General features: G+C 53.0%; 1 protein-coding gene across 3 annotated transcripts in view; it reads right to left on the bottom strand.

Annotated features, from left to right (window-relative positions):
• The window catches only part of PAX7 (paired box 7), a 98370-nt gene that overhangs the window by 18596 nt on the left and 55519 nt on the right, over positions 1-24255 (bottom strand). For all 3 annotated transcript variants that reach the window (XM_033115021.1, XM_033115022.1, XM_033115023.1), the window contains 2 exons: positions 19229-19394; positions 17864-18066 (listed from right to left, as the gene is read on the bottom strand). In XM_033115021.1, the coding sequence (XP_032970912.1) occupies positions 17864-18066; positions 19229-19394 (369 nt within the window). The remainder of the gene's footprint in view (positions 1-17863; positions 18067-19228; positions 19395-24255) is intronic.

The following is a 24255-nucleotide window of genomic DNA, read 5'->3' as shown; positions in this document are numbered from 1 at the left end:
ACATTTGGGTCCCCATGGCAGGGGACATCTGGAGCCAGCATCCTTCCAGTCTCTTTCGCTCCTCTTTCCCTAAGCATCTCATTCCATCTCTGGGTCTCTGTAGAGAGAGGCCTCTGGGATTCACATCGCTGCCCTGACCTCTGTCCCGAGGTCAGGCACCCTCCTGGCCTTGACCTCCACACGTCCATTCCTGACCCGAGCCTTCCTCCTGCACTCCCCATTTCTGTCTATGATGTCATCACCCTCTTGGGCCACCTAGACTCCAGACCCCCAAGTCATCTTCGCCTCCTGCCTCAGTCCCAACATCCATGACGCTGCAACATCACGTGCCATGCAAAATCATCAGCTAAACATGGCACAACTTCCTGCAGAGTCGATGTGACCCCATGCTAATTAATTTTATTATTATGACCAACAAATATAGCTCCATAATGGCGAAGAATACAAAATGAGCATGCATTTTAAAGATAATAATATATGAAAGCTTGTGGTATACCCCACCCCCAGGGCCTCAGGGGGAACACACTTAACTATGCTCAAGGGGTCCTTTGGAGAGAAGCTGAAGCCCGGTGTGCAACCAGAATTGCCTCTTGCACCATGTTTGGAGACCTATTAATTCGTTGGTTTGGTTCTGTGCTTTAGTCTGCAAAAGCAAAGACCATGTTTTCCTCATGTCTGGATTCACAGAACTTAGCAAAAGACTTTTGGAGATGTTTGAGGAAGGAAGAAAGAAAACAAAAAGGAAGTGAAAGGCTAGGAGGAAAGGGTAGGAAGGAAGGGAAAAGTACAGGAAGGTAGGAGATGGGGAGAAGGTAGCTGCTGCCCAGGGAGGTGACACTTTGCAGATGGTCCCAGGTATGCCAGGTAGCTGGATTTAATGCAGAGTTTCCCTCTTCTCTCCCTAGAGGGCTGAGGCTCCCCTCGACTCTGCCTGCACTATAGACAGTTCCCAGGAGTCAGGGCTCCCCCTCCAGGTAGGAGCACAGAGGGCCCTCCAGTTACTTCGCAGCCCTGCCTACCTCACCTGCACAGGGCAGGGATCGCAGGCTCATTCTTTGCGAAACAAATATCTTCTCCGGAGCAGTCCCCGTGTCCCGGACCATCTTGTTTAGCTCACCGACTAATCCACTTATCGAGGATAAAGCGGCTGTGAATCCCCATTTGATAAAGGCGGCCACAAAATTAGCAAAAACGTGCCCAGGGCTCCCATGTACCAAACAAACAAGAGGCTGGGGACTGCGCAGAGAGCTGTCGTCTCTTTTCATTCCCTGGGGAAGGAGAGATGCGGGTGGAGATAGGAAGGAGCTTTCTCACTGGCCCTGGTGCTCGGGCCGGGGAGACGCTGCCAGGCATACGGAAAGGGGTTGCGCGTGGTAGGGAAAGGAACTGGAATGGAGTCGCCTCTCTGTCATGTACTGCATGCACCCCAATGCCAGCCTGGGTCCCCAGCTCCCATTACAACCCAGCTCCATGCTCCCGGTGCCGACCACACTTCCAAATGCCCCCATTCGTCATCCCAGCTCATACTTCTTCAGCGCTTCTCCAGGCCAAGCAGTGTTCGAAGCATTCCATGGTACTCCTCACATTTACTCCTCACAACCACCCTCTGAAATAGGTATTACTGTCACCCACGTATTATAGATGAGAAAACGAAGGCACAGAGAGGTCAAGGCACTTGCTTAAGATCACACAGTGGGTAACTGCAGTCCCCAACTGGAGAGCTATTATCTACGGTTTATAATCTAACTTAGATAATAACTCCCTAATCTGACCACGACCAATCCAAAACTCAATCCGCATCTCCAACCATGGTCCCCAACAGCTGCCCCCAAACCACCTGGCTCTACCCCTAACTACCTTTGGTCCCCACCCCTGCTACTCTGCACAGGGTCTTCAAGTTGCTGGAGCCTATGTGCCCCATATAACCTGTGTCACTGACAGGGCCAAAGTTATCCCACGTCCACCATCAGTGACTCTTATCAGGGCTGTGGTGGCCTCCCAGCAGGTTCCCAGAGGCCTCTCAGCTTTGCCCCAAGGGGCTCTGGTTGCTGATACAACCTCCTGACCTTGGCAGCCAAGTTAGCAATGAGCACCATCACACAGAAGGAGACTTAGAACAGAGGCTTGAATGAACACTCAGCCACAGTAAACTGGCTCATCTGAGCATGAGGTTTTGAGGAGAGGTCTCTTTTTTGCTCCTGCTGGGTGGGGAAGGTCCAGGAAGAGGGAAGGACTAGGAGGGCATTCTGGAAGCTCTGTCCCTGTGCTGTCCCACGCCCACCCACGGACTCTGGTTGGGGGAGGAGGGGCTGGTCCCAGGCCCAGGGGGTGGGGACATTAATCACAGGGGAATACCTGTCAGGGTGGCATCTGGAACTAAAGGGAAACACTTGGCAAAAGGGCAGTACTTCTCACCCCGGGCTCCTGGGGCTCTGGGACCAACCACCGCCACACCAGGAGGCCAGGGCTAGGAGCAGGGCATCTGGGGTTCAGGCCCGGCAGCCCCCTTTGCTTGGGAAAAAGTCCCTACCACAGAACTGGACTGTGGGTGGGAGAAAGAAGCACGGAGAGAAGCTGGGCTCTCAAGGGTTACGACCAAGGATAAAGGGACCATTCTACGGCTGTTGCTCCTGTTGACGGAGGAACCCAAGGCCAAGTTCCTTCCCTCCCCAAGGCACCTAGCTAGGAGGTGGTAGGGCTGGATTCAAACTCGGGTCTGTCTGACTGCAGAACTGTGTCTGAATCTCCCTCAAGCCTCCTCTCTCTGCACCCACTCCACTCCAGCTTTGGGGTCCTCCCTCTTGTCTCGGCTCCCTGCCCCATTTCTGTAAGTCTCCTCCAACTGTGTTTTTGACTCTCCACCACTCCTCACATCTGTCATCCATGGCCTCCCCTGCTCCTCTCTCTTTCTCTTCCTCTCGCTGTCCCTGTAGGCACCTGCGTTGCTCTCTCTTGTTCTCTCTCTCTCTCCCTGTTTCTGTCTCTCAGTCTCGCTCTCTCTCTCCCTCGCTCCCCTTCTCTCCTGGACTCTCTCTCCCTGCCTGTCTCCCTGTCTCCACTCCTCCTCCATCCCTCCCTTTCCCTGACCCATCTGTGTGTCTGTCTGGACCCACCTCCCTTCTGTCCACCAGCAACTCACACTCTGATTCTTTCTATGGGTCTGTCTGTCTGTCCACTTCCATGCCCCGCTGCCCACTGCCCTGCATACCCCCAGCAGGAGGCGCCTCCCGAATGAGCTTCAGAGCTTAGCGCACCAGGGATGAACACACCATGCCCGGGTGCCAAGCTCGCATGCTGGTCCAGCTGGTTGTGAGCACAGGACTACAGGGCTGCAGGAACCCTCGGCCCACCTCGCCTGACCCCCTGCTTCCTCCTCTGAGCCTCTGAGGGATTTCAGCTTCTCTCCCAGGCCCCTTCCTTTCTTTCCTCTGCCGTCCAGGATGGTCCACCCTGAGTCACTGCAGGAAGCTTCTGGGGCATCTGAGAGCTGAGGAGTTGGGGAGGGCATGACAAGGTCATTTCAGCCAGTGCTTCTCAAACTTTCCTGCGCACACAAGTCCCCTGGGAAATTGTTCAAGGGCAGACCAGAGCTGGAGTAGCAAGGGTCTAGTCCAGCCCCTGTCTGTTCTGACAGCCCAGCACGAAGAATTGAATTGATCTCTGGCATCAGGTGGATCTGGGCTTTGGACTTTGACATTGTCTCTTGCTGCCGACCTTGAGCTGCACCTCTCTGAGTCTGCAAAATGGGCACGAAGATTCCAGGCCCTGAGGACTCAGTGAGGATCACACAGATGATGGGATAAAAGTGCCCGGTTGACTGCCAGGTTCTGAACAAATCATGGATAGTGCCATCACTATATACATGGCAATCATGCTGGAACAGCAGCCCTGCTTCTTCAGGGGCCAAAGCAGGGTGGGACCCCAGTTGGGACAGCTGCTTCTCCCCAGAGGTTAATAGAGGGAGAATGGAATTGGCTGGAGTTGGAGTCAGCACCCTAGGCGCAATGAGAAGAACCCTTGGGGAGTTCGGGGTTGGGGAGGGCATTATCTATGGTGGGGAAGAGAAGGCAGCCCCTGGGCATTGCGTCTCCATTTCAGCCTGGATGTGTCCCCTTGTGTAAGACACTTGCCAGGGCCCTCACAGGACCTTAATCCTCTGACACTCTCTGCTGGTCCCCAAGACAAGCAGGATGGAGGGACAGGAGCTGGGTAGGGTGGGTCCCTATCATACACCTCACTAGGTCTCCTCGTCCCCCTCCCAGGGCTTTGTGTCAAAGCAGGGATTGTCCGTGCCACTTGGAACAGAGGCAGAGATGACTAGAAAAGCTGTGCACCCACCCTCTGAAATGATCCAGCCATGGCTATAGCTACTGTGCCCTCAGCAAAGCCCTGCTGACCCCCGAGTCTTTCCGGCCAGTGAAAAGCATGCAGGCTACTGCAGGTGTCTCTATTTGTAAAAGGAGGCCGCGGATTAACTATTTCTAGGGTGCCTTCTGGCTTGGCTGGAGAGGGGCTCTCAGTTCAATTCAAACAGACCCTTCCCTGCCTCACTTCCTAAAGAAAGTGGGGGGAGGGGGTCAAGGTGTTCATGCGACGTTGACAAGCTGAAGGCCCCCTAATCCAATGCTTGGATGTGCCAGGCCTGACGATAGCCTGGGGTGGTGCCTTCTTTAACATACAGATTCACCCAGGCCCACAGCAGGCCTACCGTGTCTGCCTGTCAGGGTGCAGCCTGGAAATTTAGATTTTTCCTGCCCAGTCCCCACCAGCTTCCACCCCACCACCCCCTCCCAGATTATTCCGAGGCAAAAGTTTGAGAATCACTGACTGATTTAATGCCTCACCCTGCAAAGGACCCATTCTCCAACAGCCTTGACAAACCTAGATTCTGCTTGCACCCCTCCCCCTTCCCCAGAGACTGGGTGCTCACTGCTTTACAAGGCTGCCCCTGCCACCCGCAGCCGGTGCCACCGTGGAAAGCCCTTTCTCCTCCTGAGCTGAACTGCCTCCTCATAACCTCTGCCTCCTGTCATCACCCCAAACACACTGGCTCTCTCTGTCCCCAACAGTCGGCCCCACAGAGGGTTAGAATGGGATGGTGAAGGTTCCCTTTTGGCCTCGCTTTACGTAATCTGACCTCCCGAATGTCCAAGTTGGACTCCAGCTTGCCAAGGAAAGTGGTTAGAAAGCAAAGGTGGGCCTCAGGCATCGTCTTCTGTTCTGGAGGCCTCTGGCTCTTGGTTTGCTTTCTTGTCTCTTGCAGAACTAACTGGAAGGTCGTTGAAGGCAAGGGCCACAGGCTGGGCATAGAATGGAGGCTCAGTGTCCAAAGTGCCCTCAGCTGTTTACTGGCTCCTACTAGTGCCAGGCTTTGTGTGGGAAACACAGGCCACCAGGAGAGCCTGGTCCGTGCTTTAAGGGGGGGAGGGCGGTAGCCACAAACTTGGAATTCAGAGGCAAAACTGCTACCCTGGGAGGGAGGACAGCCACCCAGACCGGAGGGACACAGAAGGCTTCTGGGAGGAAGTGACCTCTGAGCTGAGACCAGAGAAAGGAATAGGGTGTGGCTAGTGAAGAGAGGGGAGGGTGAGAATGTTCTAGCAAGTACACTGGTGAAGGGAAGGAACCCAATGAACTGATGGGGCCTGGGGAGAAAGCCCTCACTGGAGGTGCTACCAAGTGCCTGTCTGCTTCTTTCCCAGAGCAGGCAGCGTGGCTGGCTCAGCCTCGCAGACCCTGTCACTCGGCCACCAAGCACACGTGAGCGCGCTGGGACCTCAAGGTGGAGGTAGAACCCGCCACCGCAGGTCCCGAGCTCCGCCTGGCCGGGCGGGCAGCTCGGCATTCCGGGGGGCGGCCGGCTCACTGCTGCTCCCCATCCCGGGCCGGGCAGCAGGAATTAAGCAGGCCGCCCAGCCCGAGCGCGTCCTTATCTCGGGGAGACAGTTGTTGGGAATCACTTTGACTGAGTGGTTTTGTCTCCCCGCATTTTCCACTGTCAGGCGGCCTCGGGCCATGGATCAAAGGCGCGGCAGCAGCGGCAGGCGGCAGCGCAGCGCGGGGAGGGGCGGCTGCCCGGATCCGGCCCAATCCTGCCACCTTCCACCCCCCCCCCCACTCACACACCGCCCCCACCCCCACCCCCACCCAGGTCGGCCGGGGGCCCCGAACCTGTGCCCGGCCAGCCTCTGAGGCCAGCATCGGTGACCTGGACAGGTCCAAGAGACCGAGGAACTGGGAAAGGAGAAATGGGAGGGGGGTGTCACTGGAAGAGGGGAAGGGTGAGGAAGGCGGGAGGAGGTGAAGACGAGAAAATAGAGGTGTTTGCGGGACAAATCGGGAAGTGAGAGAAGGGCTGCAGAAGAATGAGAGAGATTAGGGGAGAAGAGAATGGGGAGGGGGTTGGATTTGAGAGAAGGAAGGAGGGAGAAAAAGGGGGTCTGAAAGAAGACAGGAGGGAGAGGGGTGGGGGATGGAGGTGGGGGAGGGGCAGAGAGGCTCCTGTCTGGGGAGATATTGGAAGGAAGCTTATGATGGGAACAGGGACAGGATGTCAAGGGGTGGTGCAAATGGAGACGGGGGAAAGGGGCTAAAGGGAGAGAAGGGGCTGGGAGAACCCGGGAACTGGAGGGAGGAAATGGAGCCAAGAAAGACAGAGGAAGCAAAGGCAGTGTGCAGAGAAGAATCAGGGTTAATTTCCCATCAGCTGGGCCCAAGAGAAAGTTCTGGGCTGAGTGACAGGATGTAGAGGCAAGACTGGCTGGAGGAGAAGGAAAGTGGGGCGACAGGCGTGGCTGGACGGGGGGCGTGGTAGAGGCTGTCCTCTCTCCAAAGAAAAGCTCACCTTTATCACTCAGAAGGAAACAGGGGCCCAGAGTGGCGTGACTGGCCGACATTGCACAGGTGTTGGGGTAGCCCCCAGGCCCAACCTTCCGAAGGTCCCAGTGATGCCTGGTGGACACTGGCCTAGATCTCTGATGCTCCCAGAAGCCCCAGACGGGGAGCTTCCTCTGCCTGTTTCCTCCCCATCAGCTACCACCGGGCAACAGAACTCCCTGGGGTGGCTCCGAGCACCTGTCCCCACCCTCAAAGATGCTGCAGAAATGTTCAGAGCTGAGGAGACGGCCAGGAGAGAGAGGGAGCTGGGGAGCAAGGTTGGGGCAGGGCAGACGCCCAGATAGGCAGGCAGGAAGGAGTAGGGGAACGGAAAGGTGCTGGCTGGAGGACAGTTAATTCCGAAACAGGAGGTGTGGGGTCTAGCCCTGCACCCACTCATTGTATGGCCTCAGGAGCCCCCCTCGGCAAATAGCAATGACACATTGTGTCAGATGCCAGCGTGCTTTGCATATATCAACATGCTTCCTCAGAGACGACCTCTGAGTAAGAGCTAGGAACTCATGAGATAGGAACTCTTATTAGCCCCACTTTACAGACGGGGACACTGAGGGAGAGAAGAACCTGTTTGGAATCACACAAGTAAGAAGTGACAGAGCTGGTGACTGGGCTCAGGCTCGGGGATTCCAGAGCTTCTGTCTTGTGACCCCTGCACTCCTGCCTCTTAGGGCACCGGGAATAGCTGAGATCAAAGCGTCATCACGCTTGGCCCTCAAAGATCTCACCAGCAAGTGGAAAACATGTCCATGACCTGTTCGGGGTAAGAGCATGGTCTCTGGGGCCAGGCAGGTGGGTTCAAGTCCAGGCTCTGCCACTTGTTAGCAGCTCATCCTAGGCAAATTATCTAAACTATTTGGTGCCTCTGTCCTCCCATTTGTAAGACAAGTAACTGAGGCCGTCCCTTTCCAGAGGAGATATCATTAAGATTACATGAGATATCCATGTAATGCACTTAGCACAGCATCTGGCCTATGGGAAGTGCTCAAAAAACTGGAACCATTATTTTTCATATTTGTCTAGTAATACAGGTACTTTTTGTATAGCGATAAAGTGTGGTAAGTTCACAGTGAAAGCACAACTAACCCACCATGAGGGGTTGAAAGAAGTCTCCCTGGAAGGGGCCAAGTCTTAAAGGATAAGTAGCAGTGGGACTGAGATGGTGACACAATGCAGAAGACCCCTGCGGAGGGAGCAGCAGGTGCAAAGACTTGAAGGCAGGGGACAGCATGGCCCTAGGGGACCCTCAAAGTCACCCCTGTGTCTCCTACTGGGGTCTCGCCTGGCCTCCCAGGTCCAGTGGCTGGCCATCCCGGCGGCCTCCCTCCCACTGGGGACCCCAGGGACAGGCCTGTGCAGCTCGGAGTCCACCCGCCATATTAATTGCTAATCTCCCTCATTTTCTTCCCCTCTATCTGCCGAGGCTGTCTCATTCCGAGCCCCCATGCTAATCAGGAAGAAGGACAAATCTGCTATTTGCATTCTTTCCCACCGAACCAGGCAGCTCTGGCCGCTAAACCCCCAGCCTCCTAGGAAGCCCAGCAGGCCCAGGCTGAGGCCCCAGGAGGGTGGGGAGAAGGTTCAGACAGAGAGGGGGGCCATCCCCTCCCGCAGAACTGGAGGCAGTGAGTGACTCACATGCTCGCACGAAGAGCCCACAGAAATCAGACTCTGAGCAGGAAGGTTCTTTACCAGCAGTTCATCCATCTCTTTCTTGTACAGATAGGGACACTGAGGCGCAGAGAGGGGAGGGGACAGTGGGTCAGAAGCAGAGCCAGGAGGGAACTCAGATTTCCTGACATTCCAAACAGTGACTAGGCCTAGCCTAGGCTGAGCCGGAACTCCAGTCCCAGAAAAAAAAAATGGCCCAAGCAGAGAAACCTAGCAGGTCATTGCTAAGTCAATTTCTAATCAGGGCACGGAGAAGCAGAGAGGGAAAAACTCCCTTATCAAGCTCTTCCTGTATGCCAGGCATGGTCCTAGGTGTTTCACATCAACAGTCTGATTTATTTCTCATAATCCTGCAAGGTGCGTGGTATCACTCGATTTTACAGATGAGGAAACTGAGGCTCAGAGAGCTCATGTAAAATAACGTGCCTGTGGTCACATAGCAAGTAAGGAGAGGACCTGGGATCCGAACCCTGGTTTGTATGACCATTCCACTGAGTCCGCGATGTATCTGAATGAGACACTGTTTTAGTATTTGCCATATTGTTTGCTGCTGTCCCGTCTGCACCAACCTCCTATCCCTTCCTATTTCCCACCACCCCCAGCCAATCCTACCTCCCCTTTGAGACTCCTCCTCCAGAAAGCTTTCTCTGACTACGTCCTCCCTTCTCTAAACTCTTCTGCTCTCTCTATACTGTCTGACCAGAAATCCCACTCAGTTTGTCAACAACTGATTCTCTCATTGCTCTTGAGGAGGGTGGGGGGAGTACTGTCTCCCCCCAGATATATGTAGTAAGAGTGGAGATAGCTGTGTGTCTTTTTTTTTTTTGAGCCTGCATATATGCTGTGTTAATAACAGGAGCTAGATAAATGACCTGGAAGGGAACGGTATGCAATGACATTCAAGTGCAAACTCCATGCTCAGCTGCCTCAAAAAGCTCTTGGGAACAGACCACAGCTGCGTGTCATCAGGCCTACCACCACACCTGGTGGTCATCAACTGTGGCTGGAGACCTACTACGTGCTAGACACTGAGTTCTGTGCGTTACCACGCGGACCATCATGCACCTGCTCTCACTGCCTCGCCCGTGGTCCTACTGAAGACCATGGTCCCTGATGTCAAGTGATACATGGAAGCATCTAGGTCTCCCCTTCCCTGCCTTATGTAAGCCGGGCTGTGACCCTGCTCTTAGGAAGGGGGAGATAAGTTCTCCCCACACCTTCTCAAGGTTTGGCGTCTGGATTGCTGCAGTTGTTTCAGTGGTGGGCAAAAAGAGTCCCAGAGTGGCCCATGCGGGCAGCTCTCCACTCACATCTCTTGTCAGACTCAGGGAGGTGGGCTCAAGACACCATCTTCCCAGAATCCCACTCGGTCCTCTAAGAAAGGAGAAAAGGCCAGGGTTGCCCTCCTGCTTCTCCTTCAATGATTAAAAAAGTCCCCAAACTCACCCAGAAGCCAGGCAATAAGCCAGGCTCCCCAGTTCCTAGCAGGACCTGTGCCTCGGCATGACCAACCCAAAATTTCCTGATCCCAGTCTCGTCTTTCTCTCTCCCACCCACTTGTTTCCCTCCACCCAGGAAGAAGGGGTGAGAGAGGCAGAGACATAAACACGGGTCTGTTTTCACAGGAGACGAGGCTCTGTCCAGGCCTCTCCCTGTGGGCTAGAGCCGGGCGTCTGATTGACATGAGCAGGTGGTTTTGTTTGGCGAGGAGCCACGAGAGGGAAATAACTCAGCTTTTCCCACTGAGGTAGGTTAACCGTGGACAAAGGCAGAACTGGATGTGAGAGCAGAATCTTGGCAGGATCTATCTCCCCAGGGGCTGGAAGGACTCAAGGATACCCAGGGCCCTGTGGCCAATTCTCTGAGACCTATCGCTGGCCTGGCCAGAGTCAAGGGGAAGGGGCGCTCAGGGTGTGGGGGATGCCTGAGGAGGCGAGTGGACAGTCCCCACGGCCCCCAGTTGGTGCTCTCGTCAGGGCTGTGAGGAGGGCCTGGCAGATATGGCTGGTGTCTCTTGGAGCTGGGCTGTCACTGGGTATGGCGAGGACAGACACTGTAAAATGTCATTTGGCTTCAGGTCCAAGAAAATCTGACCACAGACTCTTGGCCCTTCCCACAGCTGATCTCTGACCTGGCATCATCACCACTGGTCATGGTGGAAAATGGTGAGAAATGGGTGGGTGGGTGGGGTGACTCAGTTTTCCCCTAAATCCTGGGAAAAAACACTCCGAGCCAGCACCTTCCAGTGTGAGTTAGCAAATCCCTCCATTCCAGCTCATCTCTCCCCGGAGCCGTAGGTGGGAGGGGGCGACAGCCTTTCCTGTGCTTTCTGCAGACAGGGGTGCTACCTGTACCCCGACATCCTCTCTTCTCAAGACTGGGGTCAGTAGAACCCAGTCTTGTTCTGGATTAGAAACCAACTCAATCATTTTCCAACCGACTGAAGGGAATGAAGAGAAGGAAAGGGAAGAGAAGGGAAGGGAAGTGGGAAAAGAGACCAAATAGATGGGCTGGGGGTAAGGCAGGGTTACCGGAGAACAGGGCATAGATGGGAGTGGGGTGGGGGTGAGAATGCACATTTATTAAGCACCTACTATGTGCCAGGCACTTTATCCAAATTCTCTCTTAGTCCTCACAGCACCCTGGGGAGGTAGGGATTGTCGCTCCCATTTTCAGATGAGGAAAATGAAGCCCAGAGAGGTTATGCAAGCTGCCCCAGGGCCACACAGCAACTTGGTAAGTTCCAACCCAGGGCTGCTCCTTAGCAGAGGCCCTGCAGTTTCTGTTGCCCTGGGGGCCTGTGGGAGAGGCCTCCAGGAGAAGGGAAAGCTAGGTAGAGACCCTGAGAAGGGAAAGGGAAGGAAGATGGAGACAGAAGAGCCACAGGGAAAGAAGGAAGGGCTGGGCGGGGCCCAGAGGAGTGCTAGGCGGGGGGGTTAAAGCCCCTTGTTCCTACAACCTGCTAAGCCGGAGAAATGAATTCTGATCCCTCCAAAACCCAACCTTGGAAAATGTGCGCGAGAAGGGTCTCCTTTCAGGGGAGCAGGAAATCCTCCACACCTCCTCCCGACGCCCCAGTAATGCCAGGATGTCCCCAATCTGCTTTGAGGAACGGAGAGATTAAGAATAATAAAAAAATTGCAATAAAATATGTGTGAAGGAGGGGGTAATTGTGGACAAACGCAGCATTCAAATTCATTTTTCAGCTCTTTTACACACCATTTCAATCTTATTTTCTGCTTGTTAATGAGATCTTGCTGCCTGGGCTAGGCAAAACCTTCCAATATCGGGACATAATTGCACATAATTTTCTCTCCTACCAGTGATTTGCATCAGTTTTTTAAAAATTCTGGGCTATTTAACACCCTACAATCCCCCTCCCCGTCTTCCTGCCTACAAATCTCTCACTCCCGCCTCCTTTCTCATCCCTGGTCCAGCAAGACTCATTTTAAATGCTTATTATAAACGCAGTGTCACCAATAAAGGGTGGGGGGAACACAAAGAGGAAGTGAGAGGAGACAGAGGCAAAGGAGTTTCCAGTGCCCACCGCGTGAGGGGCATAGCTCAGCGGCCCAGCGTAAGTGAACTTGAACTTAACCCGGCTGAGGGTCCCGGGAAGGTCCAGTACACTGGTTAGGCAGACCGGCCTTAAAATTCAGTCTCCGCCACTAACCTGTTCTGTGGCCTTAACCTCTCTTAAGTAAGCAAGTTACTTAACCTCTCTGAGCCTGTCTCCCCACGTGTAGGGTTTCTGTGGGGTTTGAACGACTTCACAAAGTGCTTCCATGGGGTCTGGCATCCTATAGCTGATGGAGTATCTTTCCTTGCTGGATCGACTCCCCTGGAGCCTTCGAGTGATGCCAGGAGGGCATCAGTGGGCATCTGCTGCTGAGCGGCATTCAGGAGATCCCATTCACCGAGAAATAAAAATCAAGCCTTGAGCCTTATTTGCTGGTTTCAGAAGGAGGGGGAAGCTCTGAACCTGGCTATGTCCTTGTGGCTGCAAACCTCAGCTTCCCGAATGGATCACAGGACCAACCTTCCCGGGCAGATGCAACAGAATAGCATCGAGGGCTCTGGAGCCAGACTGTTTGAATCCTAGCTCTGCCACTTCCTCAGGGCCTGGCCTATGGTAGCGGCCTCATAAATAGTTGTGGCCCAGGATGGATGGGTGGCCCTGGACATGTCAGTTTCCTCATCTGTAAAATGAAGGTCATAAGATAACTGCCAAGATTTAATAAGTGAAAGCAGGACGGCATTTAGCCCCTCGCACTGTACGTGTGCACTCCAGGCTGGCTGCCACTGTCATTATTACGAGCACAGGAGGGAAAGGAGAAAAGAAAATCAAGGACAAGAAGGCTTGGTTTACTGTGATCGTGGCCAGGTGATGAACCGTACACTTCAGGAATATTTTTCATTAGTACTGGGGAGGGGGTGGTAAATATATAAATGCCTTTGGCAGGTTCCTCCATGTTAAGCTCCAGAGAGGAGAAAGGAGGACGACGAATGTGGGACATTTTGAAGGAGCAAAACGAGTGGTGGTGGCAAGACAGAAATGCCCCCTTTCCAGGGGGCAGTGGTAGGAGCCCTGGGCTGCACCTGGGGCTCAGCTGCTAACTGACAGTGTGCTCGTGTGATTTGGGGCAATTTTCTCCTCTTCTCTGGGCCTCAGTTTCCACTTGCAACCCTGGTAGAGTCTGCATCTTAAACAGCTCAGGGGAGAAGGATGCCCCAGCTAAGGTCTGCACCCTGGGGACACACCCACATACGTCCTGAAGGATCTCCAAGCCCCGGGCACCCTGCCTGTGGCCTCCAGTCCAAATGACCCTCCAAATGGCAGAACTTGGCTCCTGATTCTTTGCTTGGGAGCTCTGACTGGTAAGCGCTGCAGCTATGATCTCCTGATGTCTGCCTCCCCCGTCATGCTGGGAACTCTCCAAGAGAGGGCTGTGCTTCTACCATCAGACTAGGGCATCTAAAGACAAGGGGATTTTCTCTTCTATCAGACTCTGAGCTCCTGACACAGGAGCTGGGTCCCTCCTCTCAGACCAGGAGCTCCTCAGGGAGGGGGCTGTGTCTCCCCCGTCAGACTGGAGAATTCCTGAAGACAGGCCTAGGTGTCCCTTTATATCTCTGCTTACTCCCCCTCAAAGGGTGCGTGTCCTGCTGGTGATTCCTAGACAAGGGCTGATGTGAAGTGAACAGTCTGCAGATATCAGATCACTCAAAGTCACTCAGGTCATAAAAGGTTTCCTTTGTCCTAAGCTGCCCTGCATTGTTTTCCAAGGAACTGACCCTCAGCCTACAGCGAAGGAGAAAGAATAGGCTGGGGGTCTTCAAGTCCCAGCCCTCGACAAGCCATCAGAGAGAGTTCTCACAGTAGCTGTGTTCCTCTAAATTCTTCAGAAGGACTCAGTGAACAAAGCTGGGGACATCCAAGTGCTGAGTGCCTGATCCTAGAAGGCTGGGCTTTTTGGGTGGGTAAGCGCTAGGCTACCGGGAAACCAAATGTCTAGGAAGGCTTGTACCTGTTTGACTCAGCCCTGCCCATTGGTCTCTAACCTGTGGTCCTGGCCTCAGCTTTCTCATCCATGACATGGGTTGAATAAGCTTTCCCCTCCACCAAGCTGAAAGGACGGGCCTCCTGAGATTGTTTCTTTTACTGCCAACAAATCTCCATTAAAAAGAGCAAATGTGGGCATTTCTGAGGCAGGAGGGCAATGTGAGTGGTTAAGAGCTCAGACTCTAGAGACGAGGGTTGAATCCTGGCTCTGCCTCTTACGCAGATTAGAATATAGGAAACACTCAGAAGAGGGTCTGCGTCATAGGGGCTCAGAAAGTATAGCTGTCTTTGTCAACATCGGCATGAAACATATTGTACGACTTGCTCTTTTATGATGTTTGCTGTCTGTCTGCCCTGTTACACTGCCAGCTGCACATGGGCAGGGGTCTTCATCCCTTAGGTTCACTAGGGGATGCCTAGAACTGTGCCTGGCACACAGCAGGCACTCCATAACTATTTGTTATCTTAGAGTCAGGGGTCAGTTCAGGCATGGTGCTGAGATGACTAAATGGCTTTTTGGTGAAATTCTGCCAGGTAGTCTCTCCGAGGAGTCCCTGAGGCTCAAAGCACCAGCTTCCCAGGCTGGGTCTGTGACAAAGATGGGATCAACCACCTGGAGGGGGCACATCTTCCCCAGGCAGCAGCAAGCTGGCCAGTGTGACAAGCAGGGGCTCAGCAGAGCCCCAAGGTCATCCCCCAACGTAATCCCCTCAGGCTTTTGTAAGAACAAGGGCCAAAGCTATCTGGGCGACAGTGGCAGGGACAGCAATTCTGGGTGAATGGCCTGCCCCACAGGCCAGGTGGAAGCCCCATCCGAGACGGGGCCCATTCTCTCCCTGCTCCCCAGGTGAGCTACAGAGAAACCCCTCCTTTTGGGGAGCTAGGACATGGAAGCAGCTCTGTCTGGGGGAACTGCCCGCCTCCCTAGACCACAGGGGTGTCCAGTGGGCCTGCTCAGACAGAGGAGGGAGCGTGCCGGGTGTCGGAGCTCAGAAATGCCTGGAACTTTTGTACGAGACCCACATGCCCCCCTCAATGCCCCCTTCCTTCAGGAAGTGTTTGCAGCTTAACCCCCGAGGGTCACACGCACAGAAGCACACACAGTCTGCCCTCGTGTCCACCCTGCACGCAGCCCCCTCCCCCCACTCCAGCAGCTGTTCACCTTCTGGTCCCCTCTGCCCCTGTCAGACCCTCCATCTGTCTTCACACCTTTGGTGGGAACCTGTGGGCAAGTCTCCGAAGTTCTCCCAATCCGTCATGGCCACACAGCCTCTCCTCCCGGAGGAATGGGAAGGAAGCTGCTCAGGGTCTCTGGCAGGAGGGGTGAGGGTCCAGCTCGGGTGGAGAGAAAGTTGTGCTGCTCACATCAGTAGGTCAGTTTCTCTTCTTCTTCCCTCCTTCCCGGAGGTTCATTTCTGGGCCCAAACAGTGCATGGAACAGCCTCATTCTTTAACCCTCTCGCGGAACCACACTCCAGAAGCCAGGGGCCCCTGATTTACTAGTTTCTCCTCTGCCCTGTGACAGAAGTGCTGCTTTGGGGATAAACCTCAGCCCACATCTGGATGGGTGAGCTGGGAAAAGCAGTAGTTAAGGAGCCTGGTGCCTTGGACTCAGCCCTGGCCTGGCCAGTATGTCCTGAACCCTCCATCTGTAAAGTAAGACGGCTGGCGCCCATAACCTCAGTGTCCCTCCTCAGATTTCCAAGTAATGCTCCTCCAGCTGGTTTTGTACCCTAAGGCCAGGCCTGGACCACATTCTGAGGTGTGGACACCTCGGGCCTCTGCGGCCATCCTCCCCCAGCTGGCTCTGGGACCGTGTTGTGTCTATCTCCTGGCTCTGGAAGGTTAGCTCGGCCAGTTAGTCCTCAGCACTAATGAGACAGAGGTCATGACCTTGAACCCCAAAGAGGCTCCCCTGGGTTCCAGTGGGAAAACATTCCGGTCTGCAGGCTGCATCACCCCCCCATAATGTGGGACCTAAGGGGATTTGGTGCATCACCGTTAGGGATTCTGCATTCAGCTGCCTATGTTTACTGGGTACTCAGCTCTACAGGGATAAGGCTCAGGGCTTTATGGGGATCATCTCATTCAACGCTCAACAACCCTAAGAGGTAGGTGTTAGTATCATCCCCATTTCATGGAAGAGGAAACCGAGGTATAGAGAGGGGAAGGGAACTTACCCAGGAGTAAAGGATGGAATAGAAATCCAATTAGCTCTCAGCTATACACTTTAACAGAGGCCAAGAGGAATGAACCCAACATGTAGAAAATTAACATTCTTGGAAATGTTTTAGACCACGGGGTGGCGATTTTTTTCTGTAATGGCCAAATGGTAAATATTTTAGGCCTTGTGGGCCATATGGTCTCTTTTGAAACCACTCAACTCCGCTGTTTAGCACAAAAGCAGCCATAAATATATACACGAATGGGCATGGCTGTGTGCCAATAAAACTTTATTTACAAACACAGGTAGCTGGACGGACATGGCCCTGGGGACGTAGCTGATCTCCTCTTTGGCCCCTATTTTTGCTTCAGGCAACAGGTTTCTATCCTCATTATATCGGCTTGGCAAGAGTCAGGGGACATAATGTTTACTTGGCCCCTACTTTGTGCCACTCTGTGCTTGGTGCTTTGATCTGCTAGCACATGAATGCAGAGAACACTTTTCTTAGGAGGTTAGTGACACTGTTTGTTTAATCACTCTTGTTTAATGGGGGATAAACTGAGGCTCAGGGATGCTACCTTGCCTAATATCTATCCGAGCAGTGGAGGTGGGATCTAAACCCCCTTCAAGCCTTCACCTGTCCAGCACACTACAGCTGTTCAGATAAGTTTGTATCATGTGTATTCTCAGCACAGACAAGAGAAAGGTGTCTCCAAAGGTGGGAGGCAGGGTAAAACCAGCCTTGGATTTAATTCCTTCTCCTGTGGATATTTGAGAGCCTGTGGTAGCTCCAAAAATGAATTCACCAGTTCCTCAAATTCACAAGAATATCCAGCATCACTAAGGCCTGTTCTCCAAACCCACCAGCAACCACCATCAGCCTCAGCATTGTCTTTCTGACTTCATCTATAGAAGGTCCCAGGACTTCTAACCGCACCACCAGGCAAAGAGCGATTAACCAGCAACCAATCACACATGAGTGAACAGAGGTCCAAGACCCAATGGAAGTAGAATTCCCAGTCTAGAACTCCAGCCACTCATTGGCCACTCCTAATGAAAGGCGGGAGATGGAGCACAGGATGGAATCCAGGAAGGACTCCTGGTTCTAGAACAAAGCCCCAACCACAGTCAGTATCCCCCAGGAAATGGCACAAGCCTTCCACCAATGCGCTGTCTGAAAAAATGCCTGATTTTTATGGACGGAAGAGCCATGAGGTGGGTGGTAGGCCAGTTTCACAAACTCTAGGTGACTGTTGGGTCAGGAGCCAGTCTGTAATACAATACGTGTTTCTGGGTGGCAAGAAGTACAGAAACCTGTTATGGGAACGTTTTCTGTGCTTCCCCCAACTGGGTCACCCAGGTCTACAGCTTGAGAACATAAACCCAGGGTGAAGGATCGCAGAATATTGACGAGTGAAGGTATTTAAACTCTCTCATGGTACCCAACAGCCAGAGGTTTCACGGAGACCAGTAACTTCTTCCCCAAGAGAGCCAACCTGTGTCACCCGCCCTTGTTGGCTGGGCTGGTGGGCATCTGGCGATGGGACTCTGGGCAGGGGCATGAGGCCACCTACCTGAGGAGACAGGCCGTTGCTGACGGGGTTCATGTGGTTGGAGGGTGCCGCTGGGTTCATGAAACTGTCTGAGTAGCTGGAGAAGCTGTGGCGGGCTCCATAGGCAGAGCTGGTGTCAGCGGCTGCAGCGGCAGCCGCTAGCCCCCCCTGGTGCATGGTGGATGGCGGGAGGGGTTGGGGTCGGTGCACGGTGCTACTCCCATCTGTGGAGAAACCCAGGAGACGGCCTGAGCAATGGGCCTCACCTTGGAGGGCGGGCCTCCTGGGGCAGGGAAAGAACCTCCCGTTTGAAAGGCAAGCCACGAACCTCCTTCTCCCAATCCCCTTCCAGTAGAGGGAAGGGACCCCCTTCTCTCCCTACTTGAGATGGGACAATCTGGCTTCTGGGCAGGGCACTAGGGACTGGCCAAATCTTGACAGCCAACTAACATGCCAGATAACCTCCAGGCAACTACAAGCTGGCCCTGTTGCTCAGTGTTTGGCACACAGTAGGTGCTCAATAAATGTTACCTGGACTGAAACTCAGACATCCTCGGGGACTCTGTTAATCTACCCAGACCTGTCCGCATAGCATTTTGTGAGCACTGATCACAGGCCAGGGTCTTTCACAAATACCATCTAAGGGTATGAAGCAAGAATATGGTTTCTATTTTATAGATGAAGAGACTGAGGCTGGAAGGGTTGGGGCACTTGTGTGAGGTGACAAGGCTAGTGAGTGACAGGACCAGGGGTTGAACAGCTGCATCTGCTCCTAGCTGCTCGGCTGCTATTCCAGTCTGTCAAGACCCTTCTATGCAGCCTTTTAGCTGATGGGAACATCATCGCTGGCAAAGGTTCCATTTCTCGTCAAGTATCCCAGGGAGTGGCCCTCGCCCTTCTCCTCAGTTTCCAGAGCTCCAGCCTGCCAGTCCTTTAAAAGGGGGCATTGGGGCTTCATGAGGCAGATACCAAGTAGCAGGATTCCTGGTGTGTGCTGTGGGGGGCAAGGGGGCGGGAAGAGAAGGGAGAGGGCAGAACCGGAAACAGGATCCAGGAGGGAGGGCAGGAGAAAGCCTTCTCCCCGTCCAACGCTCACCATCTCCTCTGCATTTTAATAAGAGCCCAGGAGATTCACGGGACTTTACAGTTTGCGGAGCTCTATGCTAAACATGGCCATGGAGACGACCCTGCTGAGCCTCACCTGGCTGCTCTGTGGCCTCTTGGCAAAGCCAAGAAGTTCAAAGGCAGGACCTCACCTTTTTGGTCTTACTAATCTGTCCACACAAAAGCAGACAAATGGTCATAAATATACAACCCTTGGATGGGGCAAGGGGAAAGGGACAAAAGGGCACAGCTGAGATACCAGGGAGGGGCTCGGGGGCTCACCTTGGGAGATGGTGGTGGTGGGGTAGGTGGAGTCCGGCAGCTGGTAAGGGGGCAGCGTGGGCATGCCAGTGGGTGGGAAGCCCCCTGGCAGGAGGTGGTTGAACGCTGCCAGCTGGTTGGCTCCTGCTTGCTTACGCCAACGGGCACGGCGGTTACTGAACCAGACCTGGGGGATCGAGAACAGAGAATGGAGAGCCCTCGGCCCGGCTCCTGGAGGAGAGCTGAGACTCAGCTGGAACCCGGCCCCCAGCCATCACCTTCCACCCAGCCAGCATCTTCCCCGACAGGAGGACATCCCCACCTTCATGCAGCTCTGGAGTGTTTGCCGAGCACTTGAATAGGCATGGTTCCATTCTGTCCTCACCATGACCCAGTGAGGAGGTTATCATCATTATCCCCATTTTACAGATGAACATACTGAGACCCAGAGAGAGGCTGACTTGCCCGCATGACAGGCTGTTTGACTCTTGGTCCAGTGCTCTTTCCACTGTCGCTGTTCCTTCCCCAAGGGATGTCAATAGGTGACTGTCCTTGTTCCAACACACACACCCAGCCCACCTCCTCCAGGAAGCCCGCAAGGAGGAAACCACACATCCAGAACCCACCTGAATAAGACCCACCTGCCAGACTCTGATATGAAAGCTAGTTCTTTGTCTGGAGCCTGAGGCCCTCCTTTGCTTGTCCAGCACAGCCCCCCTTGATTAGGAAAGCCCACCTCCCACAGACACAGAGGTTTGTTAAGTATCAGTGGACAACTAACCTAACATCTTTGAGTTTCCCTTCCCTTCAAGCCCTGTGCTGCCGCTTCACATGTCTGTCCATGGGTAGACCTTTCCATTCCCACTTTACAGATGGGGAAACCAAGGCTCACAGAGGTCAAGTAACTTGCCCAAGGCCACACAGCTGTCTGTACTAGATCTGAGGTTCAAACGTAAGTCAGTCTGACTTTTTAGAGTCCACTTATCTGGATTTGCAACAAGTTCTGGGATGGGCCACAGAAAGAGAATAACTGTGTGAAACAGGGGCTGCTCTGAGGGGGCTCTTTTCCACCTTCAGGCTTTGCATATGCTGTTCCCTCTAACTGGAACACTCTTCCTTGCAGCTGGCTAGTTGGCTTGTAGACTCAGCTGAAATGCGTCCTCCTGCTCCGATTCCCTAATCACTGCTTGGAAGTACGTTCAGGCAGGTCCCCGCCTTCTCTCAGGTAGTATGTGTACACACACTTCCTCACAGGAGCCGTCATTCTATTTACTTGTTTCTTGGTGATGCTTCTCTTTGTCCTCCCTTCAGACTCCAGGCCCCGTGGGCAGAGGCCCTGCCTGCTTTGCTCACTGCTCACTGCTCCATAGCTTCTCAACCAATGCTTTTTGAGTGAATGAATGAATGAGTGAATGAATGAACCAGGGAAGGCAGAGATGGCGCTGGTGTGTCTTGCTGGAGCAGGGGCCACAAGGCTCAGTTGGCAGCCCCTCCTGGTGGGGTGAAGACCCCGCCCTTCCCTGGCATGGGCTCACTTAAGACCCCCACACCTCTAGATCTTCTCCGCTGACATGCGGGAGGGGAGTCGCAACTGGGTGGAGGGTGCTTATGTGTCCGTGATATCATTTGTCTTTTCTCCCAAGAGAGAAACGGTGTTCCGTGGAAAAATAACATCCAAGCTGGATGAACAGAACCGCCAGCTTTGGCGCCTTTACGATTCACAGGAAAAGGCAGCCAGTCAGGAGGGAAAACTGGCGCAGAAGTAAAATTCAAGTCCTGACTTTTTCCTACCTCCCCAGGGCACACAGGGCTTCCCCGGGGGGGTCCTGGGATGGGATGGATGCCTGCCAGTCAGACGGAGGCTGCCTGAAAGCTGGAAGGAGTGGGCAGTGTCTCCTGCTCCCTGCTTCGGGAAGGTGTGGAGAACAGTTTTGTTTTAATTCCGCGTTTCTCAAAGGGTGGGACTCCTGTTGCCCACGTTGGGGAGATGTCCCAGATGGTGTGACACAGACATTAAATAACTCTGAGCCGCTTTATTTCTCCTCCAGTGCTCCTTCCTGCCTTCCTAGCACTTGCTAAGCTTCCTTTTTAACACACTGAGAGGAGCCTTTGCAGTTGACCTTTTCCTGCAGGATTTTTATTATATTCTTTTGTTTTCCTTGTGTGTGTGTGTGTGTTTCCAATTGCCTTCCTTTTATGAGACTGAGATGCACTTTTATGTAAAAAGATATTGATATTTAAAAAAAAAGTAAATAACAATATGGAAAATGCAAATGTGGCAAAAATCTTCATGCTGGTCAGAGAATCACTGAAGTGTGGGATGTTCTGCTTTACTTTGTTACGTGGCAACTGTTCCTTCGGGGTGGGTCATCTCTTCCTCAAATGAAGAGTACTAAATAAAGTTGGAGACATTCTTCCCCCTTTCCTCCTTTCCCTTCGTTCCTTCCCCTTCTTGCCTTCCTTACTTCCCTCCTTCTCAGCTTGAACCTTTACTGGGACTCTGAGCTATGCCAAGCAAGACACTAAGGAAAGAGAGAGAGAGGAACAGGACACAGCACTAGCAAGCTACCCTCTGCCTGGGCACACAACAGTCACATCAAAGAACAGTTGCTTTTCAGTGCAGTGATGGGGTGGCATGCAAGGTGCTCTAAGGAGGTCTGAGGAGGGGCTTCCAACTTCACCTCTCAGAATCCAGGAGGGCTTCCTGGAGGAGAGGACATGCCCTTTGCTCTCAATTCTCTCATCTCTTTTCACCTTCATTGTCCTGTTTCCCCAGGGCTGCCTCTACCCCAGCAGGCAACTCCCTCCTCACAAAGTGCAACACGATGGTGAAGAGCAGTGACTCTGGAGCCCGACTGCCTGGGTTTGAATCCTGCCTTTGACTCCTAGCTAAGATGGAGAAATTCCATTGTCATTCTGTGCCTGTCTCTTCATAAAGTGTGGCTAATAACAGCACTCACCTCCCAAGTGGTTCTGGACCTCGAATGAGTTAACACAGGCAAAGTGCTTAGAACAGTATCGACAACTAATATTCCACCGGAAACTCTCCGATGGCTGAGTTGGGAGGGCTCTTAGCCAGCAGCCGGTGCAGGCTACCCAGCTACAGGTGGGGAAATGGGGGCTCCACAAGGGACAGTGGCAGCCTGGCACCCCACGCAGAATCCCTGATCAGGGTTGAGGTCTTTGAAAACAGAGGCTGAGTTTTATTCTTCATTTTTGATCCTTCCCTCCACACCTAGTACTGGAAACAGACTATTTCACCTGGCCCTTTTTTCAATGCAACACAGAGGAAAAGAACACGACCGACAGACTGGAGCTCAAGTCCCAGCACAGTTGCTTATGAACTGTGTCTCTAGGAAGTTACTTCTCTTGCTAAATCTCAGATTTCTCACCTGCAAAATGGAGAGACTAATTGTACCTACCTCCTGGGATCATGGTGAGGGTGATAAAGATAATGTATGTAAAGTGTTGAGCATCGTGCCTGACCTATAAGAAGTGCACTATACACGTTACCTAGTGTTACAAACAGATTTGGTTTAAGTTGCTAATTAGTGAGTCCCTCTAGTGCCTCCGAAAGGGGATTCCGTTCAAAGTGGCCTCTGTTTCTAGAAGAAACGCAGGCTCAGGGATCTTGGCATTGCGACACAATGGATTTGTTTACGTCCAAGGAAGAGGTATGCAAGGTTGGGGTCAGCCTCCAGCTGTTTAGAAATGAAGATTTCCTCCAGAGAAAGTTATTAGTCTGCTTCCTGCCCATTTTGTTGCCCTTCAGGGTGGCCTGGGCTTTCTGTAGGCTGAGACAGGGGTGTCTCTGACAGACATCAGGGGTGCTATAGAACACCCTGCAGGCTTCAAAAGCAGGGCTGGAGGGGAACCAGAGGGAGGTAACACACTTGCGTTACTAGAACCCCACCTGACATATGTTTACCTGCTGACTTGTTTATTTGAACATCAACTCCACGACAGCAGAGATTTCTGTCTGCTGAATCCCGGGTACCTAGAACAGTGTCTGGCACACAGGTGGTGCTCAATAAATGAGTGCCCGATGAATGAACCTGGAGTTTCAAGATGGCCAGCATTGGAACCACCAAGAACAGGTGGAGTTTTAATAAGAACAACCCCCTTCCCCCACTTACGGCGCTTTTGTATGCCAGCCACTTCCTAACTTTGTGCGTATGTGTGTTTCCATGTCATCATTTAATCTTCAGAACGAGGCAGACCCTGTTGTCATCTCCATTTCGCAGATGAAGAAACTGAGGGTTGAGGGGTAAGTGATGGCTCCGGAATTCATACCGAGGCATCTGGCTTTGAGACTACGCTGAACCACTCCACTATCCCACCCATTTCCCAGGGCCACCGAGATGAGATGGTATAGGACTGCAAAATCCCTTAACCATGAACTCTTAGAACCAGAGGTGAGGACCTCAAAGGTCTAGAGCCATAAAATCTAATAAACAGTACTTCGGGGGCTTCGAGGTCCCTGCCACACTGTCCACAGCAGGAACGCTCTCACCAGGGTCTCTGACCAGCTGGACTTTGGACTTTTGCTTGAATGCTTCTGGTAACAGGGATCTCATCACCTCAGGAGGTAGCCCTGACTGTCATAAGTAAGGATTCTAGAGCTTTAAGGGGCCTTAGTGACCATTTAGTTTGATCCCTTTATTTATAGATGGGAAATTAAGTCTCATGAAAGGAATCTGAGCTTTTGAAGGTGACAGAGCTGATCAGAGTCAGGGACCGATGAGAACCCAGACTTGGGGCTCTGAGTCCTGTGCTCTCACCCCACAGACCTTTATATGGGACTTAGGACATTTCCCTGTTGGCCCTGGTCCCAACCTCTGGAGCCTCTCAGAACAGCCATGTCCCCCAAGTCTCCTGTTCTGCAGGCCGCAAGTTATATCATTCCTGTCTCAATTATTTTGGTTAGCTTTTGTTCATTCTTGTTTAAAAAATCAACATTTATTGTTCCCTCCTCTGCAGAGAAAGCTCTCGGGCTAAGGAGGGAAGACCTAGCACTGCTCTGGGAAGCCCACAGTCAGTGGGAAGAA

Source organism: Rhinolophus ferrumequinum, chromosome 9, assembly GCF_004115265.2.
Source record: "Rhinolophus ferrumequinum isolate MPI-CBG mRhiFer1 chromosome 9, mRhiFer1_v1.p, whole genome shotgun sequence".
Lineage (NCBI taxonomy): Eukaryota > Metazoa > Chordata > Mammalia > Chiroptera > Rhinolophidae > Rhinolophus > Rhinolophus ferrumequinum.
The sequence above is the reverse complement of the archived record's forward strand: the minus strand, read 5'-3'. Positions and strand labels throughout refer to the sequence as shown.